Raw genomic sequence first — 17,867 nt, forward strand, 5'->3', positions numbered from 1 at the left:
CTATATATAGACAATTTTTTTTGGTATTATTCGATTCTACCTCTAAGTTTTATATGTAAATTTTATAATATAGTTGACCATATTATAATATTCTTCTTAAATTCTGTAGGAAAGTGGCCCGGGAAATTCCTTGCCGGCTACACTTAATAAACGTGTAAGGCTAGGAGTGGAAGGGATATCTAAACAACCCTTGAGCTTCGTGAAATGAGAAGAAAAAAAAAATTTGTGTGAGACAGTCTCACGAATCTTATTTTTGTAAGACGAATATCTTATTTGGGTCATTCATGAAAAGATATTACTTTTTATGCAAAGAATATTATAACTTTTTATTGTGAATATCTGTGAAGTTGATCCGTCTCACAGATAAAGATTCGTGAAATTGTTTTAGAAGAGACCTACTCAAATGAGAATATATAATATAATAATGTTTAAGTTGATCTAAGCTTATGTTAGCTTTGCGTTTTAATCAAGTAGTCAACTTAGGATGAAATGTCATTAACATTATTTTAAATGTTAATATTCCGTTTCATTTGACCTTGATTTGTGTATCGGATCTTTTGGATACCCTATAATTATTCAAAAATATTATTGGATTGCTTTCAAATTTGATGGCTTGTGCACAATTATTACGATATTCATGTGCTTTTCTGAAAAATAAACCAAACTTTTTACAATAAACAATATGGATGTTGTTTCAGATTATTATTTTTTTTATTGAAGAGATCCTATTTAATGGACAGCTAGATAATTATTAATTCAGCGAAAAGTATTTGTTTATACAATATTTAATTTGACATTTTATTTAAATAAATCTTTTTTTAGTTTTTAAATTTTTCTTGTCTAACATAACTCTGTCGAGGAACCCTTAATTTTTCGAGGTAAAAAAAGAAATGATAAAATATTTCTCTATGAATTGAAAGAGCCTTTGACCCGCGACAGATTGGAGATGATTTACGAGGAAACTATTGTGAGATTTAATATTGTGGATATTAATATATTTTTAGTAATTTATGATTGAGGCTATTAAGATAATATTTTTCTTCGAGGAACCGTCTGTCAAATAGATGTTGCATAAAACTTAATCCCGAATGTTGAGTGTTTGTATCAATGTTTTAGAAATTAAAAAAAAAATTATATTATTTCAAATTTTAATATTTTTTGTAAAAGTTGCACAATCATCCCTGGACCAACTGGAAATTATAAAGTCAAATTCGGGCAATACAGTGATTTATCTTGTGCGCGTGAAACATTATCAGTGAAGCTTCCAATTAACACTTGATAAGTTTGAAATTAAGAAAAGCAGGGAAATTTACTTAATTGCATGGTCTCCACACTCCAAGAAATATGCTTTTTTACACCATGTGATCTTTGCAACTACCAAGCAGATCCTCGGAAAATCCGAGGGGGAATAAGGTCAATTGCGATTGTTCATTTACATTTATGGGATTCGTTGCTTATTTATTTAATATAAGATTCTCGATTTTTCTTTAAAAAAATGTGGTCAAATGGAGATCATTTTTAAACTCAATTTTTGTGTAGGATTATCGACCCAAATCTCTAGTGTCATGTTAGTTTAGACAATTCATACGTTACCCTTTCAAAGTTGTTGGATTACCATGTTTGAAACTCGGAGAGCCAAACAAGACTTAATGTCTTGGGCCGAAGCGTATGGATCCAACATTTCTACAATAGCCTGAAACATCTATTGGGTCGAAGCATATGGATCCAAGAATGGACCAAACACCGGGCTTGAGAGTCCAGTGGACACAAACCCAGATGAACGAGCCACGAACGAGCCGTTCAGGATTGTGCGAGAGTATTGAAACCAAAGAGGGGGATGATCAATTACAAACATTCGCTCATTTTTAGGGTAAAAAAATTATAAGAGACGATCTCACGGATCGTATTTTGTGAGATTGATCTATTATTTGGATCATCTATGAGAAATGTATTACTTTTTATGCTAAGAGTGTTACTTTTAATTTTGAATATCGATAGGGTTGACTCGTCTCACAGATAAAAATTCGTGAGACAGTCTCACAAAAGATCTAGTCAATATCTACCTTTCAATTTTCTGCACTTTGTTCATATTTGTTTAAAGCTTATTTCAATTTCCAACTTACATTTTCATTGGTTAAATTTGTAAAAATATCCATCCAAATTTTTAATGACTCAGACATGTGTTATCGTCATTTAAACAATTTGTGTTCACTTTTTCCAACAATTTATTCGTATTAATCGCATCAAATCGAGAAGGATAATGGCCAGATCGAGGGATCAAATCGTTTGATATTTTAGAAATTAGATTTTCGTTTTAAAATCCAAAATCCGTACGTGTCACGTCGGAGAAATTAAAGAACAAAACACACACACACACACACACACACACAAATATATATATATATATATATATATATATATATATATATATATATATATATATATATATATACTAGTAAAAGATGCACATGCAATTAAAAGATGCACATGCATTGCATGTGCTATTATTATTTTTAATTTGATTAAATAATACTAAATAATTAACACGAAATTATTTTCGATTTAGAAAAGTTGTTCGATTTAAAAGGGAAGTTTTGTTTTGATTTTTTATATTTAAAATATGGAGTGACTTGAAAAAGTTTTTAGTAGGATAAGAATGGTAATTATGGAATTAAGTATTTTGGTGTTCTCAGATAGTTATTCAAAGGCCCTCACACTTAATATAATAATAATAATAATAATAATAATAATAATATATATATATATATCTATATATATATATATATTTGTATTTATATTCGTATAATTGTATATTACATCTTTTCGGTGGCATCCTTGACATTAACAAAACGTTAGTGAACTTGTGTGCCCGATCTTATAGAATTGCGACTTCTCGAATTTTATAATTTGTTTTAAGATAATTTTTTTTTAAAATCCAACCAATTTATAATATTTATTAGAGATTTGAGCGAATTGGAGGGGTAAAAGTAATGCAATGACTGATGCATAGTTTAAGAGATAAATTGATAATTCAAAGAACTTTGAGGTCCAAAGTCTAATAAATATTTTTTTTAAAGTACATAATATTAATTTAATATTTTCTGAAAATTGGATGATGGATGAGCAATGTGTGGATTGAGTAGCGGTATACTATGTGCACTGGCTCGGTTTCGGGCTCCGACTCCGACTCAAACGGGTGGAACAAAGCTCGCGGTGTGGTGCTGAAAGCTCTAGTATTAATCGGCGGCGCTTTATTGCTAAAGCGCGTCACCAAGTCTACCACGCGCTGGGACCATACTCGCATTGTCGCCGACTCTCTCGTCGGTGAGAAGGTAGATTTCTTGATACTCTTTTTCTGCGATTGAGTTATTTTCTCTAGTAATTTGTTTTTCATATTTGTTAGTTTTCAAGGGAGCAAGCATCGAGAGACCCGGAAAATTACTTCAATATAAGGTACTGCTTGTTTTCAACCACGAAAATTTACTCTAGCAGCGTTTTAAACGCTTCATTGGTGAGATGGGGTTTGATTAATGGACATATGCTTTGTATTTTTGTTTGTGTTGATAAATATGTGTCAGCAAAGAAATGGATGATGCTCGATTTTTCTTTACCATTTTGTGAAATTGGTGATAATATCACTGTTGAAGCTTGAAACTTTCAGATATAGTTGTTTATGTTTGACAGCTCGAGAATTTGAGAAGTCGGAATTGGAATTTATGAAAAACCAGCCGAAATATCGATAAATGTTTTCTGGTTTTGAATGTTAGTTTGCCATTTAGAGCTTCCAAGTTCTGGTCAGTTTAAAAGCTTCTCACAAATTCGTTTTAAAATGGGGCATCTTTTAGTGTAAATATAATTTGAAAGAATTTTTCTTTTCTTCTTCTCTTTCTTCATCGAAAGATGTTAAATCTCTTTGACTTCATATTTTATTTTGCAGATGGCTTTCATGCCCTGCTGCAGAAATGGTGGATGGTTCAAAAATTTTATATTTTGAACAGGTGAGAATTTCTGAAGTCATCTTCAATAAGCTTTGGTTTTTGCTTGGATTAATATTTCATTTGCATAATTGGCCTTTTTTAAACTCAGTTTTCTGTGATTAGGCATTCTGGAGGACTCCTCACCAACCTTTTCGGCAGGTACCTGGCATGGTGTCTTTTTCTTCATGCTGTTCCTAATTCCTTTATATCGCCAGTTCTTCTTGGTTCTGAAAATATGATAAGATAATGTCATTTAAATTATTTTCTTGCATCTTTTGAATAGTTGACATTATAATTGCTAGGATGCTATGTTCCGAAGCCTATTACTTTCTTTCATTTATATGTGCATTCTCTGGATGCAGAGATTTTTCATGGTTAAACCGTGTTCAAAGGAGATGAAATGTGACTTTGAGGTCAGCTTCAAGTCTGTGTTTCACTTAATTTTGGAATGTTACCTTTTAAAATTGATATGCAACTTTACCAGCATTCTTGTAGATTAACTCTTTAATACTGTATTAATATGGTACAGCAGACAAATTCTGAAATAAAAATTCAGAATTTTCCATCATAATATATATTCCATGCAGATATTTTAGAAAGGGGTGCTTTATATTGATCTTTTGTGTAAGGATGTTTTTCGGAGAACGAAATATTACTGAGAAGAATGATTCTCCCGAACAATATATGCAGTCTTAATTTAACACGATTATGGTTATGAAACAATTATTAATGACCCAAAATTAAGGATCTCTTTGGTTTATCATGCATTAAGAATATGATCAAACTGTCCATGGAATAATGCTTTGACCTTGTTACCTATATTATTTATTTGACCTGTAGGCAACTAGGCATACTCTTGTGATTTCTCATCCGAGAGTGATGGTTGTTTCATATTTTTTCAAACTGTCAAATAGTAAATGTGTTTATCACAACAGTCCTGCACACTCAAATTATGGGTAAGTGACCACCGATAACTTATTGGATTTTGTATTTCACAAAGTGGGCTTACCTATTTTTTGTTTTTTTGTTTTTGTCTCAGTTTCTTCTGTTTTTTTGTTTTCGTCTCGGTCTCTTCTTATACTTTGTCTTCAATAGTTAAAATTGAGTGGTTGTAGAATCTTAGGACCTTTCAAAAGTCAATCTTTGTTTTTTCTTTCTTTTCTCCCTGAAGCGAAGTTGCGATATTTTGATATTGACACCCCTGCTCAATGTACAGCTGAGTACGTACGCAATCAGGGATGCAGAAGAGTACAGGAACTTCTGTGATCGATCAAAGGAACAACGGCCGCAACCTGATGAAGTTATTGGAGTAAGATGTGTTTACTATTAGAATGTGAACTTAAAAGAGTAGTTGTGATTGATTCTATTTTATCTTTGCTTCCTCTTACTTTTGGCTCAAAGAACTTATCCATTGTAACTTGTGTGCTATTATTGTATATTTGAGCACTATTTGGTTCATGAGATAGGATGAAATATAGGGATAATATTCAATAATTATTGATAACAAAATGATTTATAACTCTAACCAGTGTAAAGCTGAGCCAAGCGAATGAAAAAATATCTGTAATTAATTAACGTCTCTTCCTTCCCATCAAACCGGGCCTTGGTGGATAGATAGCCTTCCATCATCGTCTTTGATAAAGAGAGAATCTTCTGGTTGTATTTTCCTTTCTCGCTGCCTTTTCCTTTTGTTTTGATGAAGGGGTGTACATTTACGATTGCTTTGAATTGAATCACTAGTCGGCGACATTGACATTTAGCAGACAGAAAGGGCGAAGTAATATTCTCAAATAATAGAAAGTAAGCCCAAATATCATACAAGATTAGGCTATAAGATTACTTTTGTTTAGGTACAGTATATTCTTAAAGAAAATGAGATTGGTTAAATCTTCAATGATAAAGTTTTTTTCTCACATAATGGCATTAGATTACAGTGGATATGGCCAGTCAAACTGCCAAATGTCTGAGTCGAGGTCTCAAAGGGCAGAAGTGATGCTATACCAAAGGCAATTAGGTTTTGTGGCAGAACATGTTGGACAAGGACATTTTTGGACAATAACTTCAACTTTAACTGTAGGACATTGCTGAGCATCTGACAACCATTCATCTGAAACGTTGTGAACGAGGGAAACGTTGCTTATACGAAGGATCAACTCCAGGAGACGGATTTCCCAATACCTGGGTATGTCTACTGATCTTTCTTTTGAATCGATAAACCTGCATCAGGTTTTCGTAACCGTAGAATTTGACACGCTAAAGAATTAATATTTCCAAAATATTGCAGAATGGTGCTTCATACTGCACCTCAGAACTCGCTGTGTTGAAAAATAATGAAATACACAAATGGGACAAAGGATACGATGAAGATGGGAACCAAGTTGGTTTTGACTCTACAAAATATTTTTTCTTAAAGTCTTTTGGTACTTTTAGTAATTTAGAATATTCTTTTCCCTTGTTTTTCAGGTTTGGGGTGTTCAGGGTGGCCCGTACGTGTTTAAACCCGCGCCATCCTCGAGTTTTAGTGAGCCTTTTGCCCCTTTAACTTATCCTAAATTCTCGGAGAAAAAGATAGAAGGGTCATTTGTTCTACAAGAGTCATGATGGTTTCTTGTATCAGTTCTTAAATGAATCCTGTTGTGCAAATAGCTTACTGTAATTTTTATCGAAATGCCAGATTATTTCGAGTATTTATTTTCTCGTCTCATAATTCTTCTGTGTGTTTGTATAGCAAATAGCTTACCCTTTAAAATATACAAGTAACGGCTGAAACTCAATGAAACTAACCCATTTTGTTCCATAGATCACGAATTATCTATCAATTATATGTTTGCATACATTTTGTTCTGAAAATTTTGATTTCCTTCCTATCTTCTTTAGTATTTTTTTATAATCATAAAATAGTAAACATATTCTAAAAAATTAAATATGCATTAGAGTTTTATTTGCGAAGTGAAAATTTTAAAATTGAAAAAAAACATATCCAAAATAATTATTATTTATGTAAAAATTAATAAAAGATCATAGTGTCCATTGAATTGATATATTTATAAAATCATATCATAATTTAAAATATTATCGAATGAAGTGCAATTTGGAATGTTGAAATAAAAAAAAAAGTTCTAATCCTAGATAAACCATCTACTCCGTCGAACAACATCCAGAAATGCTATCACAAGCAGTAATGAATTATTTTACAAGAAAATATAAGAGTAATCAAATATGTTTCAAGATACACAAAATCCTGCTACAAAAACAAAAAAGGTATCGAATTCTAGTGTAAAAATGGGACCAGTACCACAGGCAGCATCTTACCAAGGTTTAAGATCAGTTACTGGACCTGCTGTCCAGTTCAATATCTTTTCACCAGGTCTCAAGAAGACACTGTTACCATGTGGCAACTTACGAGCAAGCCCATTCAATATTTGATGAAAAGCATCCCTGGCCTGAGCAGGTTGCGGGAATAGCATGGCCTGTTTCATGGAGGGGTTGGCGAGTAATCTCTGCTTCCTTAGTATTTCAGCAATGGGAATGGAGGTCAGAATTGTATCCAGCTTGGGAACATCATTTTCTGCTACAAATACCCCAATTTCTTCCCATGGAATAGCGTCAGCAAATGGTAAGACAATGTCATCAGCTATAATGACAGGTATGCAACCGAATATAACTGCTTCGACTAATCTGGGGCTCCATGGAGCCCATCCAAGTGGACACAGGCAAAAGATAGCCCGCTGCATATCCTCATAGTAGGTGGTCGGGTGCTCTGTTGAGATGTCAAACAAGGGATTGTTCTTATAGTTTTCCCACACTGACGCTCGGGCTCCTCTGAGAAGTTAGTAGCATATATTACCACAAAATCTAGATTCCAGATGGGAAAATATCAAACTTCAAGCACAAGTGCAATTTTTAGATGAATGTTTCACAAACTAAAATATGAACTTGCCCCCTTGATTAAATTACTAGGCCCACCTTTATTCAATTGCGTAAGGAGGTTTTTTGGGTTTACAAGAAAATAGGGCATGTCTCTCAATCCTCAATGAAATCATCAAATTATCATCGTAATTTCTATAAATCCAGAACATGAGTAAACAGTGATTTCAAATGAAATTTGAATAAATAATTTATATCTTCTAAATGAATGGCTTTCAAATAAAATTTGAATCAATAATTTATAACTCATAACGAACTACTCTGTTTGAATGTCGCAGAAGGTATTTTTATACTACAGATATTTTGTTTGCATATTTAGTTATTTTTTAAAAAATGGTTCATAACGGATTCACCAATATAGGTTTACCTTATTTTCAAACACATGCATTCTTACTGAATAAAGATTGAGAGGATACCTTGCATAGTAACCACCTTCAGGATCATTACCAACATCATAGAACAAACCTCGGAAGTAAACAAAGATAGACCGAGGAGTACTAGGAGGAATTAAGTGCGCTTGCATTTTCTGTGGAGGAGCATACGGAGGAATTGTGATAGAGCCATCCTTTAAGCAAACATGGTTTCGCTGTCCAAAAGTTTGAACTAAGGTAGCCCGTTGGAGTAGTGAAAGAATCCCCCTTTCAATAGCTTTCTCTTCCTGAACAAGAGTAGTACATACATTTAATAACAAATTATTCCACTGGGTAACAAAATTATTTCAAATATTTTAATAGTAGGTTCAAGAAATTTAAGTTAAGACGCTACTGAGATAAACACTACTTTAACTCGTTATTTCAACATAGATCTTGCCCTAATTTATTAAATATATGATGTAATTTGTTTACGTGATGCTTACTGGCATTTTGACATACAAATGCGTAGGACGATATTTTGACGATTTTTGTCAGTGATAACAAGATTTTTGACTTTTACCCGATTTCTGTAATTATACCAGATTCTACAATTTTATAGCATAGTAAACAATACCCAAATCCTGAATTAGTAAGTACAGAACATAGAGATACATCGATCGAATTTCTTACTTGATAGTGAAAGCACGGACCAAAATCATGAGGCACGATGAAAAAGTGATCTGCACCTTCAGTCCGGTTCCAATAAGGCCAATTTGAAGCAATAAGCTGTATCGCACTCCTCATCATACGAGGCGATTTGAAAGGTAAAGGGAGACCATTTGGTGTGAGGTCACAAGTAGTATACACGGGGGTGTAAAACCAATCAGCCTCTTCAGGATTAAGAGTTCGAACAGGACTTGATAAAAGAAAACGGTGCATGTAAATCTCTGCAGCGAACATATGATTGAGGCATCTTGGATCCTTTTGTAGAATCTTTTTGTTGTATTTGCTGGGGAGATCGTAAATGAAAACTTTTAACCTTCCAACAGGGTCATCTTCCAAGACGTCACCAGCACTTCCTGAAATTCAAATGTCAGCTATTTAAAGGAAGTCTATACTTTAAGATTAATAATACCTCAAAAGAAGTTGAAACTTGTCAACCGAACTGATAGATATAAGTTCAGACTTAAAAAACCTAGAGAATCAAATACCCAACCAGGTGTTACTTGCTCCTAACGATTTGATGTCATGTCAATTCAAACAGTATGAGTTATTCTTCCTACCTGGCATACCTTGAGAGAGTGAACAAATTGAAGAGCTAGCGACAAAGAATAAAACACGCACAATGGCCCTTGCATTTCTTTTGTCTGTAGAACCGTTTTTGTCAATAGAAAATTCTTAAAACCTACTAAACCAGTCCATTTTTTGAACACACATTTCAAACAATCCTATATATGTTCACTTCAAATTAACTCTCTCAGTCCAAAACAGACACCCTAAAAAAGATACCCAAAATACATGCTTCATAGGCTTTAAAAGCAGCTTGCACAACAAAACTCGTTAACTTACCATTAGCAGCTTTATGATGTTATCAATACATACAAACACCATATGATAACATAGAGTGATTTAAACTTCTCTACTGAGTAACCCTTCCTTCCCTAATACAATAAACCCATACGGCTAAGCATGTCATCATAACCCAACCAAGAGAAGTTAGAGAGACTGGATCAACTCGATCTACAAACGACTGAAAGTAGGTCCAAAATGGAACCTCTGGCACATCAGAAAATCATGGGTCACAGGAGCTACCTTTAGAAAACGAGTTCGCTTGATAGTAGAGCGGGATGGTGTTTGGGGAATGCTGGTATGGTAATTTCAGGAAAATGCTCTGTGCGAGCATACTGGACACACGTATTTCAAGAAACCTTTTGAAACTCGCACTTCCAAAGCAAAAAAAAGTATAATTGAATTGCAAACAAGCAAATCCTCACTTTCCCAAATAAAAAATAGTTTAACAAAAATGAACCCAAACCACAAGATGTTAAAGCAACTTAACTGATAAAGGTACGAAATTTCAATCAAGTTGAATTAACAAACGAATGTAAAAGTGCCCACCAAGAACACATGAAAACAATATTCTTACCGGAGATTCTCTCAGTTTGTTGAGTCCTTTGAAATTTGAAAGCTCCGATCCTCCAACAGAAACATAAAACCAAAAACACAACAAAAACCCGTCTTCCATTCTTCATTTTTCACACTTCTCCACCACTCTCCCTCCAGATTAAACCAAAATAGACAATAAATCAATGAAATCCCAATGCTTTATCACATTAAAATCAGCCCAAATGAACGATTATGGAAAAAAAAACATTAACTTGATATTAATGCAAATGGTTGGAGCGAGAGAACTTCGATAGTTGAAACGTCATTACAAAGAGTAGTTGAGGGTAAGCCCTTTCTTGCAAGCTGGGATTTTTCGCAATGCATCACCAAAAAAATTTATATTAAATAAATTGCAGGTATGTCATTTGCTTGTAGAAACAGGAAAGCCCGATATATTTTTGGCGGAGGAAGGGGATGTTTGGTCCGGATTGCAAGTTGCAAAAGTAGTCTTTGGAATTAAATCGGTGTCAATTAAATATATTTAATTGAATCAACAGATTCAATGTATTAGTCCACACTAATACATGTGTTTAATGTGTATAAAATATAAATATTATTTGAAATTAAAAGTTATTTTTTTGTAAATTTGAATTTAATTATGATTCTTTATTTTTGTGAATTTAGTTAAGATAATAAAGAATACGTCTCTTGTGAGGCGATCTTACGAATCTTTATCTGTGAGACGGGTCAACTCTATCAATATTCACAATAAAAAGTAATATTCTTAACATTAAAAATAATATTTTTTCATTGATGACCTAAATGAGATATCCGTGAGACTGTTTCACATAAGTTTTTGTGATAATAAAATAGTACTTGAGACGAAGAAAATAAAGAGAAGAGAATGTAAAAAGTTTTTGAGTTAATAATTTATTTTATTTCTCATTTAATTATTAAATCTCTTGAAAAAAGGTAAAATTAAATTTGAAAATATATTAAAATTATAAATATAGTTTTTTTCTAAAAAAATTTTGCATTATAATATAACAAAGATTATTCATATGCTTAATTTCAAGTATAATTAAGGGGTGATTATAATCTTATCCTAATACTAAGTAATCAAACAAGTTATTTTGTGGGGACAAAATGAAATAAATTAAAATCTAAGAGTTAAGAAAAAAAAGTTAATATTAAGTTTTTGGCTTGACAAATGTAATCCTCTCACCAATTATTATATTGTAATGATAATTATGAAAAGCATGATTTATCATTAGCTGAATACTTGAAATCCATTGACTAAAAAGTTTCTTAATTATGCTAGTTGGGGGACAAGACAAATATGATGCATGAATGTAGCAAATTGTATATTCCTTATTGAATAAATTTTTTTGTTAATTGTAATTAAAAAAAAATTTGGATTTTGCGATGTTAATTTCTTATCTAGTTGAACTTTAAAAGAAAATGTTACCTGTTATATGGCTGGATTGGATGGTTAAACCATGATTATTTCACAAATAATAGCATTATATAATATTTTTTAATCTGTTTTTAAAGTGGATTTATTATGATATTTAACCATTTTCTAAGCTAATTACTTCCAAAGAGTTCTAATATAAGATAGAAGTGTATACAATACTATGAAAATAGTAAAAACTCAAATAGAAAAAGATTGATTTTCTCAATTAAATTATTAAACCAGTACTTTACAAATATATTGTCTTTAATAAAACAAAAGTGTCACCTTTTTTAAAAAATAAAACGAAATGAACGTACGTGAATCTCTTACAAGAGAAACATGAGATTTTTAAAATTAGTACATCTACATAGAAAAACCTCGTTGTGATGATGCAATATACTCATGGAAGATCAGACAATTTTTTATTATACTATAAATATAAATAATTAAAATCTATATCACATAAAAAAAAAATTGTTCTTGATATTAAATCCGATGGGATTAACTTTCCATTTACAAGATTTGATGGTGCGTCGATCTCAATGGAACTGAGAAGGTCGGGCCTCACTCTCAAGATTGTGTTGCTGCTTTCATTTCGTTTCACTTTTCTTTTTTGGTGTTGCTTTTCACCTAATTAAGGAGCAACTATAGCTCAAGAATCAAAATATAACAAGCAACAAACTAAAACTCACTGCAATGGATTAAGAAGCAACTAAGCTCAACAACTAAAACTTGAAAATTTATGTGACAGAAGTCGAATTTTTTCTCACATAATTAACTAGTTTCTAGTTGAGGTATTTTTAAGGGAATAGACTGAACTGCTCGACCTGGGTTGGATGTATCATTGTTTCTCTCATCCCATGCAGCTCAACCTTTGTTCACATCAGATTTGCTACCATGTTGAAGAGAAGTCTTTCTAGCGAAGTCGATGCAGGACCAATTATATGCGAACTCAAGTTCAGCTACCAGTAATCTCCACAGGTACAAGAACCCTTTTCAAAACTATGAAACCGCATCCTATCCCTTACCGTTATAATCCTATTCAACACCTTCGACACGATTTTCATCCAAGAATGGCAGTCAGTACAAGTACGCAAGTTTTTAGAAATCAAAATTTTAGTTCCTGGACTCGATTTCAGGATCCCATACGCCAATGTCAGCTTTTCACTGTGATAATTCAAGTTTTCCTCCTTTTCTTCCTCAGATATATCCATGAAAACTGAGTCACGTGCACATACATAACCTTCCATTCTTGCGCGATGGATCAACGCTTCCAATACTCTGTAGATCGCCTCAGTTTCAGGGTGTGATCTATCACCAGCCTTAAAGTAGTGAATGGAACCGTGCAATTCGACCCAACTTCTTCCTCTACACTTACGGACTCCCTTCTTATTCATGACATGCCTCACAGTTTCTGCATCGTCCCATTTATTTACAGAGCAGTACATATTTGACAACAATATGTAATCTCCACTTTCAAGATTCTTTATTTCTCCAACCGCAATTTCACCCAACTCGTGATTTTTGTATGTTTTACAAGCACTAAGCAGTGCCCTCCATGTGACAACGTCAGGTTCCATCGGCATTTCTTGAATTAATGCATAAGCTTCTTCTAGCAGTCCTGCTCTCCCAAACAGATCAACCATTGCTCCATAATGCTCAAGTTGTGGCTGAATCGAGAAATTCTTTTGCATAATGTCAAAATAATACCGACCCTGGTCCACAAACCCACAGTGACTACATGTTGTCAAAATACTGATAAAGGTTAAAGGATCAGGTGAAATTTTTTCTATTTGCATGTTTGAGAACGCAGATACTGCATCTGAAACAAGGCCATGCATCGCTAAACCTTTAATCATAGCATTCCATATGGAAACATCATTTCTTAAGGTAGTATCAAATATAGATTTAGCTATCTCAATTCTTCCACATCTTGAGTACATATCTATGAGAGCAGAAGACAAAATATAATTTAGTTGAACTTTTTTCTCGATCATCAACTCATGCACCCACTGTCCATGATTAAGAGCTCCAAGCCTGGAGCAAGCGGCAATAGCAGATGCAAAAGTAAATTTGTCTGGTTCGATACTTGCTTTTACCATATCTTTGAATAGGCCAATTGCCTCAAGAAAGTATCCGTCTTTTACACAACCTCCAATTGTTGAGTTCCAAGTGACCACATCTCGTGTAGATGATGCCAAAAATATTTTCTTGGCAACATCAAATTCCCCAACCTTCACGAAACTATTGATAACAAAATTGGAATAAACCACATCGAAATTAAGGTGGAAAAATTCATCTAGTAATTTTCTAGCAAGATTGAGTTATTCACATGATGTATACACCCTAATCAACATGGATAAAAGGGGCGTGTACATTCCATACCCATGTTTAATGAATTTTCCGTGTACGGAATTCGCTGTTCTGAAATTTGGGGGTAGCTTGCACCCTTCAAGAATACGAAGAAGTGTCGGATCATCTAAAGAAATCAGCACATATAGGAGAATCAATTACACTTGGGCATTTTACATCTGTATATGAAATCTAATTCACGCTGGAAACAACAGAAAATTTAAAGTTCATTGATTTGGCATTTTACTAATGCAATCCTCAACCATCTTCAGCCACAGATCCACAAGAAAATGCCCGTCAATCATACAACAAAATAACATCTAAAAAGCATGCAAAATTTAAATACAAAAAACAAAACATTTACAAAGAACTACACTCATAAGAACCAGCACACCAATCTCCAGTCGGAGAATATATCAAAGTTTAACTTAAATGATCCATCCCCTTTTCATTATCTTCAAGCGTAAAATTCTACCGTCTGGAAACTTCAGTTTGCAGAACTAATTCCATAAGCAAACCATAAGTACTGCAAATAACCCAAGAAGGTCACCCTCTAGAACACTGACATGCCACAAAACCAAACAAAACAAGCAGAATCAGGTCAAATGGAAAGCAAAGTACCTGTCACTGAATGAAGGTTTCGAGCTGGAGGTATGATTGAAGAAGGTTGTGGGATGAAAGCGGCGTTGTTTAACGATCCAAGAAACGCTGTTTTTGAAGAAAACAGGTTCCTTCGCACAACCTTCATCTATTTCTCAAACTAAAACAAATTTTTTAGCCTCCTCACAAATAAAAATCGGGTCAATTCAAAAAGACCGGGGTCCTCAAGAAATTAAGGGAACCGGGATTAAGACCCCCGGTTCCTTGTTTTGGTTTTTGTTTTTAATCTATAATTAAGAATAAACCCGATAAATATTTTTTTAAAAAAAGAAAAATAATAAATAAAATCAAAAGAAAAGTCCATTATATCCCTACACACGAATCATCACCATCTTCGCCCTGATCGACGCTGCCGCCTCATCAACCCCCGTCGACTCCACCTCCACCGCCCTTGCGTATCGCCACCTCTGCCATGGTTCACTTCTGTCTTTGTCTCCTTTCCTTTTGGGTGTTTGAATATTAATATGTTCGCTAGTTATTGATAGTAGGTTACCTTATTCTCACGCACATATTTATATCAATCGAGGACATGGTTGAAACGTAGAACAATAGATGAAAACTGAGCTTTTTTTTTCTCATTCGGCTTGCTCAAACCATTTTATGTGGGTCGGGTCCAGTTGGGTATCGCGTGTGGAGTTTTGGTGATTGGATGAAATTCTTTATGGCCATTGATATTCATTTAGTATGATTGTTGCATATATGCTATTTTGTATTCGGTTTGTTTTCTCATAGTATTGTATTTTTGTTATCCAAATGGGCTTTTGTAGGCTCAAAACAAAACATGTTCTTTCATGTGTGTATCATGCATTCTGTATTCATCTGCTGAATAAAATCCATACCTGGTGGGTGGCAGACGCTGAAGAACCCATGAATTTCGATTGCCATGATTTGGAAAATATTGGAGGCAAAATTTTTTTGTGCAAATCGAAGTGCTTTTACAGAGATTTAATAATTGGTTGAAACCTAAAGTCAAGATATCTATTTTATTTTATCAGATGACTAGTTCTATAGCTCTTCATGGAATTTGAGGATGTCAAATTTTGAAGGAGCGGGAGAGTGTTGTGCAGTAATCTGCCGAGTTTTGATTTCTATGAATGATCCGCTTTCTTTAATTTTTAATCGTCACAAACTGTTATTTTTTTCCTGTAGAAGGTACTTTTAGAGTCAGTAGTACTTTAAGAAAGTAAACCGTGGATTTCATTTGTTTTCATTTTTAGCATGTCAAGATTGATTTATCTTCAAGTGCTCATATGCCAACAATGAGGGATAGTGCGCGAGTATAGGGTTATGAATTTCTTATCCTGGAACAATTTAAAGGCTGTTTTATGTCTCTTCCTCTGTTTCTGTTGTATCGATGAGGCGTATTTTCGTGTAACAAGCAGTATTCCTTGCCAAGGTAACATGGTAATGATAAAACTCGGAAAATGCGACATTCAATTAGCTCTGAATGAATACTACATTTTCTTATGCATTTGATCAATTTCTGCCAATTTTGAATCGAGTTTCATTGTTTTTTATATGTACTGTTAATAACTACATTTTTTTATCTTATCTCAATTGTATTCTTGCTTTTATGTTTGGATCTTGTTTTTATGTGGAAAATTCCTGAAATAACGTATATGTCCAGTATTTAAACAAAATATAATCATATTTAGACTCCAAGGTTATATCGAAGTGAAGAACCAAATTCTCCACCAAATGAAATCAAGAGTAATTATTTGGGAGGCTGTATTCAATTGCTAATTCATTATTATTGTTACTCAATCTCGTAGGCTGCGAGGATTCTCGCAAACTTGATTGTAGTGGGATCTGGAATAATGGCCAGAGCATTGGTGCAAGCATATCGTCAGGCCCTTGCAAGTAAGTCCTCTTTGGGATTCTGACTGGAGTTCTTGTGTAAGCTTATTGTGAACGGCTTAGAAGCTTCAACAGATTACAAGATGTTCTCAATGACAACCTTTTTATTATATGGTGAAATAGCAAGGAGTTTTGAATCTGATAACATCTTACTATTGGTGCATATAATCCCTCATCATTATCATTTCTGATCGAATGTATGTATCTTTTGCTTTCATTGAAATTAGTTTGGGACTAACTCTGGGATTATGACCATGCTGTGTCGTCAGTTTCTTTTTCACGCTTGGCCTTTTTCAATATTTCTTTCACTTTTACTATTTATTTCAGATGCCTCAAAGAATGGAGTTGCTCAAGAAGCTGTGCAGAACATCAAAAGGGCAAGTAAGACAATGACTGAAGCAGAGGCAAGGCAAATTTTAGGTGTCACCGAACAGACAACATGGGAAGAGATTTTGAAGGTTTCCCATAAAATGACTAAAAACAGTTGTCTGCAAAAAAATTTCTATATTTCCACATAATGGCATTGACTTGAAATATCACCTCTTGTTTTCAGCAGTATGATAACCTGTTCGAACGGAATGCTAAGAATGGGAGTTTCTATCTTCAATCTAAGGTCCACAGAGCCAAAGAATGTCTGGAAACATTTCACCAAACAAAACCACCAGAAACAAATTGAATGGATTACGCAGTCTCCCTTCAAGTGGTGTCTTCTGCATATTTGAGGAGCTGCCCAATAATTCTTGGCAGGTTTTCCTCTCACGCATCTTCCATATGTGGACTTCCTACAATTTTGATACAAAATGTTACTCTTCCTCCCTCAATATGTATTGATATTTGGCTGATGGTTCTGTATAATTTGAAGACCAGAATGTTTTATTCTCCAAAATTAGCATATGATACTTTTAATCGTGTCTGTAGCCTTACCAAAATCTGAGTTAAGGAAGCGACTCCTTGTTTCAAAGTACGTCATGCGTGAGCAAAATAAACGAGACATATGGTGCTCCAAACCTAAACGGGGGAAAATTGAAATCTAAGCTTCACCCAATCTCCTGCCCTGTTACAAAAGTTGGATTTCACTTGTTTTGGGTCGAATGATATCAGATCGGTAAAGTAGACCCTACCCCTGCGGGCACTGCCCGCAGGGTAGATCTAACGACTCGGATTTTTCCGAGCCAATTT

General features: G+C 33.9%; 4 protein-coding genes across 8 annotated transcripts; 2 read left to right on the forward strand and 2 right to left on the reverse strand.

Moving 5' to 3' along the window:
• Positions 1-3,095: 3,095 nt before the first annotated feature.
• On the forward strand, positions 3,096-6,668 carry LOC140829270 (chromophore lyase CRL, chloroplastic-like). The gene is made up of 9 exons (XM_073192337.1): positions 3,096-3,332; positions 3,404-3,453; positions 3,938-3,998; positions 4,101-4,136; positions 4,340-4,390; positions 5,194-5,286; positions 6,055-6,159; positions 6,262-6,354; positions 6,441-6,668. The coding sequence occupies exons 1-9, from the start codon at positions 3,153-3,155 to the stop codon at positions 6,576-6,578; spliced, it is 807 nt and encodes a 268-aa protein (XP_073048438.1). The 5' UTR covers positions 3,096-3,152; the 3' UTR covers positions 6,579-6,668.
• Positions 6,669-7,119: 451 nt separating this feature from the next.
• On the reverse strand, positions 7,120-10,852 carry LOC140829271 (probable beta-1,4-xylosyltransferase IRX10L). Its single transcript, XM_073192338.1, has 4 exons — positions 10,404-10,852; positions 8,948-9,336; positions 8,321-8,562; positions 7,120-7,799 (listed from the first exon to the last, which is right to left on the reverse strand). The coding sequence occupies exons 1-4, from the start codon at positions 10,507-10,509 to the stop codon at positions 7,286-7,288; spliced, it is 1,251 nt and encodes a 416-aa protein (XP_073048439.1). The 5' UTR covers positions 10,510-10,852; the 3' UTR covers positions 7,120-7,285.
• Positions 10,853-12,494: 1,642 nt separating this feature from the next.
• LOC140829273 (pentatricopeptide repeat-containing protein At5g50990) lies at positions 12,495-15,048 on the reverse strand. Of its 3 annotated transcripts, none has more exons than XM_073192341.1 (3): positions 14,793-15,048; positions 14,205-14,268; positions 12,495-14,063 (listed from the first exon to the last, which is right to left on the reverse strand). In XM_073192341.1, exons 1-3 carry the CDS (start codon positions 14,917-14,919, stop codon positions 12,782-12,784), a joined length of 1,473 nt encoding a protein of 490 aa, XP_073048442.1. In that variant the 5' UTR covers positions 14,920-15,048; the 3' UTR covers positions 12,495-12,781. The 3 variants fall into 3 exon arrangements, with proteins under 3 accessions (XP_073048442.1, XP_073048441.1, XP_073048440.1); XM_073192340.1 differs by having other exon boundaries at positions 14,205-14,298; XM_073192339.1 differs by having other exon boundaries at positions 14,196-14,298.
• A 52-nt stretch (positions 15,049-15,100) lies between these two features.
• On the forward strand, positions 15,101-17,596 carry LOC140829274 (mitochondrial import inner membrane translocase subunit PAM16 like 1-like). Of its 3 annotated transcripts, XM_073192344.1 has the most exons (5): positions 15,126-15,246; positions 15,827-16,115; positions 16,604-16,691; positions 17,016-17,146; positions 17,242-17,596. In XM_073192344.1, exons 3-5 carry the CDS (start codon positions 16,649-16,651, stop codon positions 17,362-17,364), a joined length of 297 nt encoding a protein of 98 aa, XP_073048445.1. In that variant the 5' UTR covers positions 15,126-15,246; positions 15,827-16,115; positions 16,604-16,648; the 3' UTR covers positions 17,365-17,596. The 3 variants fall into 3 exon arrangements, with proteins under 3 accessions (XP_073048444.1, XP_073048443.1, XP_073048445.1); XM_073192343.1 differs by lacking the exon at positions 15,827-16,115 and having other exon boundaries at positions 15,101-15,246; positions 17,245-17,596; XM_073192342.1 differs by lacking the exon at positions 15,827-16,115 and having other exon boundaries at positions 15,102-15,246.
• The last annotated feature ends 271 nt before the right edge of the window (positions 17,597-17,867 follow it).

Source organism: Primulina eburnea, chromosome 4 (genome assembly GCF_022965805.1).
Source record: "Primulina eburnea isolate SZY01 chromosome 4, ASM2296580v1, whole genome shotgun sequence".
In the NCBI taxonomy this organism is placed as follows: Eukaryota; Viridiplantae; Streptophyta; class Magnoliopsida; order Lamiales; family Gesneriaceae; genus Primulina; species Primulina eburnea.

Bases quoted from the DNA above. Each gene is read 5' to 3' on its own strand.
- LOC140829270 (XM_073192337.1), top strand. From the start codon at position 3,153: ATGTGCACTGGCTCGGTTTCGGGCTCCGACTCCGACTCAAACGGGTGG. The intron at 3,454-3,937 runs GTACTGCTTGTT...TTTATTTTGCAG, and splicing joins GAAAATTACTTCAATATAAG to ATGGCTTTCATGCCCTGCTG. The intron at 6,160-6,261 runs GTATGTCTACTG...AAAATATTGCAG, and splicing joins ACGGATTTCCCAATACCTGG to AATGGTGCTTCATACTGCAC.
- LOC140829271 (XM_073192338.1), bottom strand. From the start codon at position 10,509: ATGAAGAATGGAAGACGGGTTTTTGTTGTGTTTTTGGTTTTATGTTTC. The intron at 9,337-10,403 runs GTAAGAATATTG...TTTGAATTTCAG, and splicing joins ACAAACTGAGAGAATCTCCG to GAAGTGCTGGTGACGTCTTG. The intron at 8,563-8,947 runs GTAAGAAATTCG...ACTCTTGTTCAG, and splicing joins GTCCGTGCTTTCACTATCAA to GAAGAGAAAGCTATTGAAAG.
- LOC140829273 (XM_073192339.1), bottom strand. From the start codon at position 14,919: ATGAAGGTTGTGCGAAGGAACCTGTTTTCTTCAAAAACAGCGTTTCTT. The intron at 14,299-14,792 runs GTACTTTGCTTT...TGATTTCTTTAG, and splicing joins AAACCTTCATTCAGTGACAG to ATGATCCGACACTTCTTCGT. The intron at 14,064-14,195 runs GTACACGCCCCT...TGTTATCAATAG, and splicing joins ATTAAACATGGGTATGGAAT to TTTCGTGAAGGTTGGGGAAT.
- LOC140829274 (XM_073192342.1), top strand. The intron at 16,692-17,015 runs GTAAGTCCTCTT...TATTTATTTCAG, and splicing joins ATATCGTCAGGCCCTTGCAA to ATGCCTCAAAGAATGGAGTT. The intron at 17,147-17,241 runs GTTTCCCATAAA...TCTTGTTTTCAG, and splicing joins CATGGGAAGAGATTTTGAAG to CAGTATGATAACCTGTTCGA.